At 41.6% G+C, this 14,671-nt stretch overlaps 1 protein-coding gene across 9 annotated transcripts in view; it reads right to left on the bottom strand.

The window, feature by feature from the left end:
- LOC126982949 (eukaryotic translation initiation factor 4 gamma 3-like) overlaps positions 1-9,862 on the bottom strand; it is a 51,915-nt gene extending 42,053 nt beyond the window's left edge. For 7 of the 9 annotated variants that reach the window (XM_050835273.1, XM_050835274.1, XM_050835277.1 and 4 more), the window contains exon 1: positions 9,711-9,862. In XM_050835273.1, the coding sequence (XP_050691230.1) occupies positions 9,711-9,809 (99 nt within the window). In that variant the 5' untranslated portion in view covers positions 9,810-9,862. Of the gene's footprint in view, positions 1-4,222; positions 4,705-9,710 lie in introns of those variants that run through there. The other 2 variants (XM_050835280.1, XM_050835275.1) reach the window with 2 other exon arrangements.
- Positions 9,863-14,671: the final 4,809 nt, after the last annotated feature.

Here is a 14,671-nt window from a genome sequence, read left to right as displayed (position 1 = left end):
CAACTGGACATTCTTATGTCTTTCACCAATCACACCATGCATGGTTTACAACATCAAGATAATTGAAAAGACGCAGTATTGTCAATTGAAAACACAGTATTATCAATTTTTTGGAAGTCACTGATTATTCTTATCTTACAATAGAATTTTATTAATTCAAAATTAAAAGCATTTTACCCCTAAAAATATTTATAATCCGTGTACTCATTATCGTTGCTGACCAAGTCGGCCAACTGACAAGGACTGGCGTGTCTTTGCATTCTTATTTATATAAAGGCTGACACTGCAAAAGCTCAAATTTTCCATGGAATTGCCTGAAGTGATTATCTAATGAAAATCTGAATATCCTGACACTGCATCATCTCCCACTGATGTAGTTAAGATAGATGTCATAATTTTTAGGTAAATACTTCACTATCACAATGACATACATAACTGATTATTTCTGGTACGTTTTAAACCTGCTAATTTTTCCCTGCAGAAATCAATGGTTTCCCAAATTTCCCTACCCCTTCTGAAAACTGGTGACTTCCACAAAACAATGCAAATAAATAGCACACACATTAAAACTCATCAGAAGTAAATGTTTCGTCCACAAAATATGCAGAAACAAGGAAAAATAAGCACTTAGCCCTCTCATGCACCATGATACGAATCAGGTCAAAACTTAAGTCGTCTACAACTCAGCTTTTGACGCAAATCATGTCAAAAAAATTAGCCCAAAAAAGTTTTCATCATAATTGCATCAAAATGTGGTGCATTAAAGATCCAAGCCAGGCTTACCGAATAAACTAACTGTCAACTCTCACATGGGTGGATTTGAATAAATATTTTTAAATTTTCTCAAAAACTATTGGTCAAATAAAAATTCTGATGGTAGCATTAGAAAGCTCATAAATATCCAGTTATTGAAATATGCAGAAAAAAATAAACTCAAACTTTTGATCTACAAGGTGATGAATGTATTTTATGTCAAACCTCAGTTTACGAGCTAAATTCGTTCCAGAATTTTGCTCGCAAACCAAAATGAACGCACACTGTAGTGCTGAAAACACAAAAGATTGCACACTAGAGCATAAACGTAAGTGGACCGAGTGTGTGGGTGCTACCTCTATGAGCGTACAATGCGAACTGGGACCCCATTCTCATTGTTTTCTCATTTTGCAGCAATCAGAGGGAACTCTTGCATCTTCAATCTTCAACTTCTGCAAACAGGATGCTCATACACCAAGTCACCGCTCGTAAACCAAGGCATTTTTAATTAATTTTGTTTTGCTAATAAATCAACTCGAAAAGGAAGGCACTCATACACCGAGGTATTACTGTCTTTACATTTCTTGGTTCTTTTTATTTTATTAATTCAGAAAGATCTACTATTTAGTAAATGATGTATAAAAATTCCAGGGAAAGGAAATTCACGGGTGAAATTGATCATAGAAACAAAATATATATTTCGCCGCATGCTGTCAGGCCATCCCGCTGTACCCCCTTGGGGGCTGCAAGCATGTCACAATGGAAATTGAAACTTTATTAATAAACTTTCAGTGAGTCGGAGGCTTTAGCCCTTAAGACCATGAGGAAGGCAGATTTTTTCCCACCTCGACCACCAACCATCGTACTGACAATGGTGCAGCATGAAGCATTTCACATGTATTATCATAAAAACTAATGTAGCCAAACCTAACATGGACTTCTTAAGGAGAGGAATAACTCCCTTTACTCCTCTCATTTCAATCTAATCAGAATTGCCATCACTTAAAGGGGGGAAGAGCCTCCTCAACCACTCATTTAGCCTTTTCTGCAAGAAATTGATATAAAGATGAACAGAATGAAGATAAAAAAGTGACAAACTCTGCAGCCTGGCTGGTCTAAGCCTACATAAATATCAGTTATTATTTATATGCAAGTTTTACTTTGTTGGACAAGATTTGCTACTGGTGCAAGCTGAAGCTCATTTAATCCTATTAGAAATATCTTTGCTGATTTAGTCTGAAATTTCCATATACTTTTTTTGTGGAAACTAGTCTTGTCAACAAGCACAACCAGAATCACATCACAGTATTTTTTCTTAGTTTATCTCAGAAATTCCCAGTCAGAATCAATTCATTGCCAGTAATATCACAAAAAATAATTGCAGTGTGAACTCAGTTTTATAAATACAGTAGTACTGAAAGTTTTGAGGCAATGGCAGAGTGGTCAGTGTACATACAAGAAGATACCGTGGACCTAGGTTGAGTCCCACTGCAAGTCACTGACAATTTTCCACCACTGCCGAGTGGCAGATTACCCATATGATGCCCATCCTTGATCAACCCTAACTTTAAGAGACTGATCAAGAGGAGCACCTGGGTGGGGGGTGGGGTGGGGGGTGGGGTGGGGGGGCATGGGGGGCATGGGCCAAATAAGTGTCGACCTACCACAGTAGTCACTATACAGTAAATACAATTTGCCTGTGCCACTGGCATTGCTCTAAGTAAGAGATACCTATGCAACTAATGGGCTAGAGTCGTACAAGAGGCAACTCATGAGAACCTACTGGAGCTATAGGCAGAAAAAAATGCAACCCTGTAAAAGATAAAGTGCATGTGAAGTTCATTTGATATTTTTGGTAATACTTTATAAGAAGTCCACCTCCCCCTTCGCCACTCCAGCCCCCCCTACCCCCCAAGACAAGCCTGGGGAACCAGGGTTTGGGGGGGAAGCAAAATCACTGAAAAATGGGCTTCCAAAATCTCCCTAGAAAAATCCCTAAATGAAGGAAAATTCCCAAGTCTTGAAAGTAAGGAAAGTCCCAACTTTATAACCTAACAGCCCCCCTCACCCCCCTGCTAACCAAGGTGGGCTGCGCCCCCCCTTGGACTCCTCCACATGTATAATGTGCCGGAAAATCGTGTTTTTTTTTTTCGGTGGGGAGCATATTTAAACTACTCCAACTGAACTTTACGACCTGCTAACGACCCCCTCCTAACCAAGGGGGGCTGCTCCCCCCCTGGAACCCCCCCCCTTGCTTCCATTTCCCTATAAATATCCCAAAATTAAGGAAAATTCCCTACATTGGGGGGGGGGGGGGGGGCGCCTTGGTTAGGAGGGGGATCGAGGGGGGCAAAGCCCCCTTGTCAGCAGGTCGTAAAGTTCGGTTGGAGTAGTTAAAATATGCTAAAAAAAAAATAATAATAATAATAATAATAATAATAAATAAAATAAATAAATATAAATATATATAAAAAAAAAAAAAAAATCCAGCGCATCATACATGTGGGGGGGCCCAGAGGGGGGCGCAGCCCCCCTTGGTTAGCAGGGGGTCGAGGGGGGCTGTTAGGTTATAAAGTTAGTACTTTTCTTACTTTCAAGACTAAGGAATTTTCCTTCATTTAGGGATTTTTCTAGGGAAATTTTGGAAGCCCATTTTTCAGTGATTTTGGCTTCCCCCCCAAAACCCCGGTTCCCCAGGCTTGTCTTAGGGGTAGGGGGGGGGGCTGGAGTGGCGAAGGGGGAGGCGGACTTCTTATAAAGTATTACCATATTTTGTGCTCCAATTCTGTGATCTATGTATACTATGTACCTGTCCTGTTGTATGTAAAACACATCACTGCCAGTAACCAATATGGGAAACACCATGCCTTCCACTGACCAATAAACATTCAAAGAAATAACTCCGTATGTGTGAACCATGCCTGTGAGCCAGCCAGCTGAGAGTTAAAAACACCACTCGAACCTAAACTGATTATCCTCCTGACATTATAAAATTATTACAGTAGCAGAGCTTAGTGAGTTTTCTTCCTATAGTTTGAGGTGCTTTATGTAATCATCCCCTCTTTACTGCATTCGAATCTGTGATGAAATATCACAATTAGCGTAACTGAGAATATGGATTTGGGGTTAAGATTGGTCAAGTTTCCCGAGCCGCATTCCAGCCCGCACGGCCTTGAGCACGCTGCTCAACGCACGGCAGCTTTCCCTCCCACTCCAGCGCCCTTCATACATGTTGCTTTGCTTTAAATTTCCCCTAGTAGCTTCGCTTTCCAGACACATATTTTCAATCACGAACCAGCAACACCTTTGGTGCAGCGCGTTACCTCACCTGAACCCCCTCCCCCTCCCCCGCCGCCCATCCTGCCACCATCACGCCTGCCTAACAGATGCCAGGCCCCTGCGAGCGGCTCCCCTTCCTGCGGGCGTGCACACATGGGTGCGGGGCCCTGCACCTGGGAGAGGTACTCACCACATAGTAGCCGCCGCCGTTGGGCATGGGTGCCGCCGCCGGCGGGTACCCGCTGGGGTAGCCGTTCGGGAACATACTCAGCTGGCAAGACACAGCTGGACGCGACACTGTACGCACGAGGGTGAGGTAAGCAGACAGTCACTCCTCCGCTGGGCCATATGTTTGTGTGCGTCAACACATGCTGTGAGCCAGGACCACCACGACACTTTCACACGGCGCCTCACGTAGGTCCTTCCCTCCCAGCAGCAGCAGCAGCCCCGTGCCCCTAGCTGCCGCACGTCCCTTCAAGATGCACACGCTCACGGCGCCACGCACGGCTCACGACTTGATAATGGACAAAATAATGTGGCGCTATGGACGTGAGGGCAGAAACACGTGGAGATAATGGCAGCGTGAGCTAGGCGGCAGCACACAGCGTGAGGGGCGGTGCACATGTGGCAGCGGTCCGCTTCCCGGCCCGCCGCATGGCGCCGCCACCGCCGCCCACGTGACTTCTCCCGCGCTGCCCGCCAACTTCAAGTCCATGCCGGCCGAGGCTCACGCTCAGGGCCCAGAGCCTTGCTGTCTGGCACAGTGATTCACTATGACCAAACAATGCGGAACTACTTCTTTCCTATGCTTTGGGACAACTCAAGTGAAAAAATAACTCAGCAATGGTTGCCGCGCCCCCCCTACACCCCCTCAGTACTCCAGCTTCCCCGGTGGGCTGCTCGCTCGGCCCCACACCATAAGCTCCATAGCCAGTTTTTTTCCACAACAGCTTGTCTGATTTTTCCCTGACTACACTGTCAGTGCTTTACTTATTTCCCAATCTTTAATTTTCAAAACGACGTTTTTTGTGTATTCTTATCACCAAATAAAACGCCTTACAGCAATAGCTAAAACTGTCGATCGAGGCTCACAAGGGTAATTACTGTGCGTCAGGTAACAACCCTCCCCCTTCCCCTCCTGATGGCAAGGAGACGGGAGGGAGGAGGCCAAGGAGGGGGCGCAGGTGCTGGCTGGGCTGTTGGGCTCAGGTTAATCTGGGGACGGGTCGGGTAAAGGAAGAAACGATGGAGCCTTTCCAAGCAGGCTATATTCGCTATTACATTATATGGTGACTGACGAAGTTTTCATGGGATTATACTGTATAAATGGCCGGGCTGGCCGACACGTGCTGCCTGACCCCTGACACCCGTGAGCCGACACCAACGCTGTGTGCAGTAGACAGTAGCTGACCAGGAGAGGAAGGGCCCGGGGGCAGAGGGGCACTGGTGGGGGAATGGAGTAGACTCAGCAATCACATAGTTAGTGCAGGGACGATAGCTTGTTTTAAGAGTAGATTGGATAGCTACATGGACGAGGATGACAGGTGGCAGTGAGGTGTGGGTGCAGTAAGGAGACAGGGTACTGGAGCGTACGCCCGTACCGATGGTAAACGAGGATCAAGCCTTTACCTGTAACCCCTGAAACTACACCTCACCCATCATGAGTAGGGGGGGGGGGGGGGTTTCTGGAGCTGCCCTGTGTAGGCCACTCGGCCTCTTGCAGTTTCCCTATGTTCTTGTATTCTTCTTATGTTCGATGACCTGTCTTGCAGCTACAGAGGCTATAGCACCACGCAACAACCACTGCGTTGTAGAGAAATATATGGAAGCCACTTCGCATATAAATAAACTTCATTCAAGTTGAATTCGATGGCAAAGTCTACACACACAAACACACACGCACCATGACCTCACTTCACATGACAGATGTCACTGTCTAAGATCAGCGCGCACTGCCCATTCCGAGGCCTCCGCTTTCCTCCTCAGGAAGATTTCTAATGCTGGAATTCCAGCGTAAGTAACATTCCTTGGCAAAGTAATGAGTTGACTGAATGACCTTACACAGCAGTGTGACCGGTCAGGCGCCAGAAGGATGGTCACAGCAAGGTTTCTGTGCCTTATTGAACATAAATGTCTGTTTGCTCGCCTACCCTCTACCCGTGAACGTACTGAATTTTGATGACCAAGACTGGTGGTGACCAGGGTTGTTGTGACATTCTTACTGCATTTCAGATACGAGACATCATGAGAATGTATCTCAATGAACTGAGTGATGCAAAAAGTTTTATTAAAGCGCTGAGTAAATTGTTACTTCTAATTATGGTTTCGAGTTGTTTTAAAGGTAGCTCTAGGATTTTTTAGGAGAGGGTTAGGGAGGGGGGAAAGGCTTCCCTGGTGAAAGCGGGAGGTGGGGCTGATTCTGAGTTGAGGTAATTTTTCAAAATTAACACGTTTTGAATATTTTCGAGAGGATACTTGGCACTGCTATTGAGTATTTTCATTCAGCCTCCGTGGTCTAGTGGTTAGCGTGCCTGGCTTCTACTCCGCGGGCCCGTGTTCGAATCCCGGCCCAGGCAGTCAGCGTGCAGCTCACCCAACTGTTCATCCTCCCTCTCGGGCTGGTCGATAAATGGGTACCTGCTACCTGGGGAAACCTAGGGAAGGTAAACTGTGGTAACCTGGATGTCACACTGGCCCTGTGTCCTGGGGTAATGGGCTCCCTCCCACCACAGGCTCAAGGGCCAATGTTACTGAGATGAGCACCGAGGCCACGCGCCAACTTTACCTTTATTTCAACAATAAAATTCAGGGAAAGCAACAAACATGGCATGGCATGCGGTTATGAATGATTCTGAAAGCATAACCATGGCACCACCAAATACTCTAATTAGTGTCCTCGTATTAGGCTGTGGTAATGTTACCAGCAAGATAGGCAGTCTAAGTCTTGAATAATCATCATAATAATTTAACTCAGAAGAAATATGGGTTACACTCCCATCGAAAAAATATGTAGTCATCCATGACTGACGCTGGTTACGAGTTATGGCCATGAAATGGTCCGCAACACAAAATTGTCATGAAACCAAATAAGCATTCAGTATTTGTCTGAAGTTGAAATGGATTTCACCTTAGATTAAAAAAGCACAAATCAACCTGTCTGCAGTTAGTTTGAGCTAGTACACCATCATTACAGAAAGTCTTGAAAAGGGTAACAGGCTTAATGCAGTGAGTTTCAAGGGTAAAAACGTAATATCTGAGCCATGAACTATATATGGAGTTGTACCTTGAAGTTCACACATTTGATAGCTTGCTGCCTGGAGTCGGTCGGTATTTTCTCATAATTTTTTGTAAAAATTATCTCAAGTCAAAAGCAATGTGTTTTGTACAGTTGGAATACTCTGTGCATTTATTTACACATGGTTGTCTCTCCATCAGCCCAAGCCCTTCCATCTGATTTAGACAGACTTTTTACAAACTTACCATTTTCCTTCTCATTGCATATCTCACCCCAACTAGTACAAGGCATTTCAAAGTCCTTGATACAAATTAATTATAGGGGGTTATGTTCCACGACCCATTTTCAAACCCTCTAACTATTTATTCCAGCACCGTTTCACAATAAGAAAGCACTAAAGCAACAGTTAAAATGTGCATGGTTTTTCTACAATATCATATTTAATGACAAGATTTTCTTCTTTTTCTATTACTCTCTTGGTAACACACGTCCTCTACGTGTATCGAAACACACGAGAAATTAATCACAACTAGGAGAGGGTATTTCCTGGCTGCCTGGGACTGAACCCGCGACCAGCGTGACGAGAGAGCCACTCCTTACCAAGTCGGCCAAAGAGGTACCCCACTGGCTAAGTGGGTTATGGGAGGCTCGTTCATCAAGCATAGTCGCCGCACTACACACGTACTGTATATTCATGTGTATTTTGAATCTTACTGAAGGGAAAGCAGGACATGGATATTATACTCAAAGATATATGTACCCCATTCAGGGTAGAGCTTCTCCAAGTCTGACAGCCCAGAGCTGCTGATTGCTTCTGGGGAGACACACCCAATGTCTATGATTTAAGCTGATAATTAGCTACCTGAGGATTAACTTTAGGATCAGAGGGAGGAAAAGGTTAATTATAGGCGAGGAAACTGCTGGAAAACACTTACACCCGCCGCCCTCTAGTGTGAGTCGCCCACCAAACCTCACCAACCAGTCACATCAGCGCCGCTACTCGCATAATAGCAAATTTTTCTCGCATAAAACGAATACTTGGCACATTTAGGCTAGTCGCATATGAGCAAACTCGCATATTTCGAATACCCGGTTAAAAGAGCCTCTGAGCAAAATGAAACTATTAATTATCATTATTAACATGAACAAAAATAAATAATAATAATATTAATGTTCCCAAGGGAACAAAGTGTGGAGGAAGTGCAAGTTATTGACATAATATCACTATTTTTCTATGTAAATAAATTCTACTTCCTCCAAACCTTGTTTCCTTTACTACAGCCATATATTTCCTTACAAAAATAAAGGCATGACAAAATTTTCATACAGGTGTGGTTCCACCTACATCATGATTGAAGAGGTATACAAAACAATACTACAAGTTATATTTCAGAAGAGATCAGAAAAACTACAAATAGAGAGAGAATAGTCCATTAATAAAAAAAGACTGATTATATTGTAAAAGAGAGTAAATGAGGAATGTTGTAGGAAGAGTGGATGTGATGAGAAGGAATGAGGAGGACTTTCAGAAGGGAGTATAATCATTAGGAGAGAGGGTGATGAGGGAGACAGACCAACAGTGAAATGGAACAATAGGGAGAAACAGCATGAGAGAGTTTGTAGGTGAGGGACTGAATTGTGCTGAAAGAGAATGCCAAAACTGGGAAAACAGGAGGTGATTCTGTTGTACGAACTGTGTTAAGAGAAGTTCAGGTGAGGATGCAGGGCATTGGAGATATTGATAGGGAGGGCTTTTATTTGAAGGAAGTGACAGCCTATGTGAGAGTTAATGGAAAGCTGAGTGAGTGTTGATGTTGGTGCAGGTGTGACATAAGGGTGCATGATGTTAACCTGGCTGTACAGTATTCATGTTGATAGTTGTTTGAAAAAAATTAAACCAGAGTAGGCAATTTAGGTGCAAGGTTGAAAGTGATGCACAAAAGTCTTAAGCTGTACAGGGTGTATAGGCTGAATGAAGCGTAATACTGAGATACTTTGAATATATGATAAGAATGGATGACGATAAATGTATGAGAGCATAGTTGAAGAAAATATAATTAGAGGAAAACTACCAGTAAAATAAATCAATAGAATGAAAAAATATGGAAAAAGAGAACTGTCAGGCAAAGGAATGTATTGAGAGGGAAAAGAAAAGAGAAAACAGAGACAGAAATTTTGGGACTTTCTTGGTATGTGTGGCTACCCTAATGGGGGAAATTTCCATGTGAAGGGACTAGGCATTGGTGATTAAAGGTTGGTGCATAGATGTAGCATATTTATCATATATATCCTTAAGTACTGCATGAATTGCGAAGACTTGTTTTCTATATTACAAGACACCCATAACCTGTATTAAGCAGACATTTTATATTTTTTTATATTTGGGGGCTAGGAGCTGTAAGTCATGCACAAAGAAACATGATGGCAAGGATATTGCACTCACCGGCATGTGGTAGATCAAGTTGCCAGAGCCAGGTGAATGATAAAAATGGACCATGTTTGGAGGCATAACAGAAAAGTTCTGAAATGAAAAGATAGTCATGATTAAGTATAAATATCATAGGCAAACTGCATGTATAACATGTGGTAAACATCTTATCTTATATGACAGTATTTTTATCATTGCAAAATTATAAAGCATAATGATGACATCGAACTCTCTGAAAGGAGCAGTAACACACAGTAGGTGACAGTTGGTTCAGTGACTGGCTGTTTTGGGATTAATAACTGTGTCCTGTACCACCACACGATGCACTACTCTTCAGCTTCACATAGGCAGTGAATATAATGAACAAGTGTGGAACAGAAATGACCAAAGTATGTATTACATCTACTGTAAAGCAGTTGAAAACACCAGATGATGCTCAGGTGCAGACAATACACAACGTTCTCTATAGTCACGAGAGTAGGAGTTCAATACACACTGACAGAAACCAAATGTTGTATGAACTAACTCGTGACAAGAGTAAAATGCTGTTGAAATGATAATTATAATTATCAAAGTATATGTTAGACAAAGAAAACTTTGGATCCACTGAGGAGAAATTATAATCAGGCAGGTTCTTTGCCATAACATAAACCGAGAGTAAGCTGTGCTTAAAAGTGCAGGAAATATTTTGCCTACATCATGCAGTAATGCCTTAGAAGCTACAAACTAGGAGGTAATATTCTAAGCCACTAAGCTATAGCACTAAATGGTATACTCCAACAACTGACAAGTATTTCATTAAATAAGTAAATATTATGAAGACTGAAAAATACATTTGAAAACACCAAGAAACAGATCCCATTGCCTGGATGGAAGTTACATATATCTGTTTGGCTGGCAAGCAGGAATGATATCCCCAAGGCTTTCAACATGGACGGTACCAAATTAGACTGAAAGATTAGGTTTACATTCACTTTGAAAGGACTGAGGTGCAGCCCTCTGAGCAACATTTAGCTAAATTCTCCTAAGAAACCAGTGAGATATGCTTAATAAAACATTCCTTTGTGATCTTGGTGACAGTTAGTTAAATTAAATTGCATTCCATGACATGATGAGAACAACAAATTTCAGAAAGCCAATTAGCATTTTAGATCGTGAGCTTTAAATATATATATATATATATATATATATATATATATATATATATATATATATATATATATATATATATATATATATATATATATATATATATATATATATATATATATATATAGCTTAAAAGCACAATATCTCCACTGATGTGGAGTTATCCCCAATGGTGGGTTTGTTGAGGTGTGTGTGTAGTGCCTCCATGATGGCCAAGTCAGCTCTAAACTGAGCTCTGTCTAGGACTGAGAAGGAGTTCCTGCGGAGTGGGTGGTCGTGTGTGTGTGAGTGTTCTCTTATGGCACTATGGGATGGATTGATGATTCGGTTGCCTGTCCGGGCTGAGGTTCCAAAGTGTTCATGAATACGTGTTTTTAGATGTCTGGCAGCTGTCACATGTGTAACAGTAAATCACAGAAGACTATGTAGTTGTAAAGGTATCTTATCTTTGGTGAGGAAAAAGGATTGTATGGTTTTGCTCACTTTAAAGACAACTCTGAGTGTACTTTGTGAGTAAGAGGACCGGATGACCTTGAGGAGTTTGTTCCTTAACTGCAGGCTTTGAGGGCCTCTGTACACTATTGGGAAGTAGACAATGTGGCACGGAGCTGTGAGTTGAGGAGTATCTTTTGGCATCAATAGACTATTTAGAGTTTTGCCTATAATTTTTGTCAATAAATGGGATAGGGTAACCGTTGTTGCATAATATCTTCTTAAGGACTGACAGTTCATGGTGGTGTGTGAAATAATTGGAGCAAATGTTATAAATGCATGTTGTTAGTGTGGGGATCAGGTTTCTTTCATAAATTAACCCTAGATTACTATTGTTGCTGGAATAACGTGGTTACTATCATTGTCCGAAATTCCGGAAAAACTTTTCAATCATAAAAACACATATAGGAATGGTACAAAGTTCACTTACAAAATTTTAACTTAAACTAGAAGACATTCCTAGTTCTATGACCTATAAACTTAACATATAAGACTTAAACAGCATTACGAAAAAAAAAGAAATAAGAAAATGTGTGAAAATTATATATAAAAAAAAACCTGCCTCTCTAACCACGGCTCCACTGCCACCACCGTGTTGCCTGATAGTGATGAGTTGTGCCACACGTGGAGTTTACATGTCCCCCAAAATGCTCCAGCCTCGGTAGCCCTTAGCCACACAGATATGCCATATTTTCTTGGTATGTCATATTTTCCATCCTTGTCCAAAATTTCAGACAATTGGAAACAGCTCAGGAAGAAAGCACGGGAAAAACACATACGTATCTCACGCACCAAGGGCAGAATACCAACTGAGATGTCATGGCCATAGAGCACCGTAGGTCTAACAGATTTCCTTCCACAACGCTAATTATCCCCCCATGCCTGGATTCTGGACAACGATAGGGATGAAAGACTTATATTTTGTGCACAGGCCAGTGAAGGTTGCTTTGCAATAAATGCTAGTAATGAAGCCATCCATACACTTCTTTATATGAACATCTAAGAAGGACAAACTGTGATCTTTTTCTAACTCAGCAGTGAATTCGATATTAGGATGCTTGGAGTTTAGGTATTCAAGGAATAGAGCAATGTGGTCAGGGGATTTAAAAGTGAGAAATATGTCATCTACGTATCTGCGATAAAAAGTAGGCTTAAATTCAGACGTGCAGCATGACAGCATAAGAAAATGTTACTAAGGGTCAGACCCAGCGGGTTACCCATTGCCACTCCATCAGTTTGCTTATAACAATCATTACTGAAAATGAAAATGCAGTCTTTTGATGCTATCTCTAGTAATTTTTGAGAAAAAAATTCTATCGTACCCCATTACGTCAGTATCTTTAAAGAGTTCATCAATGCAGATATCTATGGTTTCATCTAACGATATATTTGGAAATAAAGAAAATGTCAAAACTAGCCATGACACAACTCTTCACCTTTAACACCCCCCCCCCCCCCTTTTTTTTACATCCCCGCCTATAGCGCCGGTAGGCTTTCTTCAGGGGCCAGATGGTCAGCCCAAGCCCGTCATGGCACAGGCAATTTTTATTATAGTGGCGCCAGTTATACTTAAAGCGTGGGCTTGTCTGCCGTGCCTGTCCTCCCACGCGGACATATTTAAGCAAAAACATCCTTCACTTCAATCTTTCATACCTTCACTCCTACTTAACACACGTGAATGAATGAAGTAACATAGTAAAGTACATACCCTTAACTGTCCTTTAACGTTAAGCTGAAGACTATATGACCATTGGTAGAGCGAGTACGGAATATTGAATTAGGATCACTGAAAGGACATTTTTAGAGACAGTTTTCCACTCCAAGTAACTCCTTCTACGATTTAGTAAGTAAAAGCTTATTTTTTATATAATTTATGTGAAACACACCCAAAAAAACTTAACTTCCAGGCCTTCTTGATGCCCTTGATGGGTGTTGAGGTCATAGGGCCCCCATCTTATGGATGAAATTCACTGGAAGGTGAGAAGAGGTGGGATGTCTAGCGGACATCTTCTCAATGCTAACACAAGGCATACATTGACCAATTATTAGTCAAGGCAGCTTGGTTGGATATTGTTTCAAAGAAAATGACATGCTTACCTTACTTCACCACAAACAAATTAAATTTGACGGCGCGCTACGTCAAAAAATGCCTTGTCAACTATTGTCGACACACACAGTTTGATCCCAGGCACCAGCTGTCGACTATTGTCGACATACACGCTTTAAGGGTTAAAGATGTTAGCTCTTTAACAAATGAGAAAGTATCTTTGCAGGAATATGGGTTAGTTGTAATCGGTGCTAGGATTGGAATGAGATATTTAGCAATATTATAATTAAATGTTCCTATGGCGGATAAAATTAGTCTAAGAGGGCAACCATCCTTGTGAACTTTTGGTAATCCATACATTATGCCTGGTATGGAACTGCTGGGTTATTAATAACACCTTCTTTTAGTAGGTTTCTTAACAGTCTGTGTGATATGTCTTCTAACTTTAAAAGTTTATGAAATAAATCTTTAGTAACATGCGTGAATTAATTGTGATCAGATAGACATTCTAATTATGTTAAGTAAAACTACACCGTTTCCTTTATATGGTTTTGTCACGATGAGGGAGGAATTGTTGCTGAGGGCCTTCAAAGCAAAGTACTTGTCTTTAGTAAGGTTGTGAAAGGTTGTGTTCCAATTTCTTCCAAAGAAGGACTCAAAAGCGGTCTGTTTTAAGTTACTTTTAAAATATTCAAAGTTTCCTTCATCTTTTTTAAAGCAGTCGTGTGTTTAATGTTTTAAGAAGTTTTTCAAAATTAAGAAGTGGTTAACGAATTTAGGCCAAGGTGGGTGAATTGCATACTTGAGTCCATTTGAGAGAGCCGATTTTTCGAGGTTTGTGAGGTGATGGTTTGAAAAGTTGAACATTACATCATCTGGGGGAAGACTGGTGTTAAAGTTGTATCCTAGTCTTCTTAACTTATGAGTTTGCACAAATTCCACTCTAGAAACTTTATCTGTGTTACGTTTGCCCATAATGGACGACAAGGACACACTAGTTTTTAGTTGTTGGAAAAGTTCACTGTATTTCTTGGTAGAGCATCTAACTGTTTTTCTCTGTCCCTAATTTCTGTGTTAAGGAAGGACTGTTGGCATTTTCTGTAGGTTTTACAGTGTAATAGATTATGATTGGGAACTTTACGTTTTAGGAAGTTGGGGACTAGATTCTGTTCTCGACAACACTTCAAATAGGAAAGGTCACACTGGTTTCCTTCTAAGATCTTCTCAGAAGAGGGTAAACACTGGTCGGCTAAATTTTAATCCTATGAATTTTTGTACAACACAATTC

Source organism: Eriocheir sinensis, chromosome 52 (assembly GCF_024679095.1).
Source record: "Eriocheir sinensis breed Jianghai 21 chromosome 52, ASM2467909v1, whole genome shotgun sequence".
NCBI classification, from domain to species: Eukaryota; Metazoa; Arthropoda; class Malacostraca; order Decapoda; family Varunidae; genus Eriocheir; species Eriocheir sinensis.
This window is presented reverse-complemented; position numbering and strand designations above follow the sequence as displayed.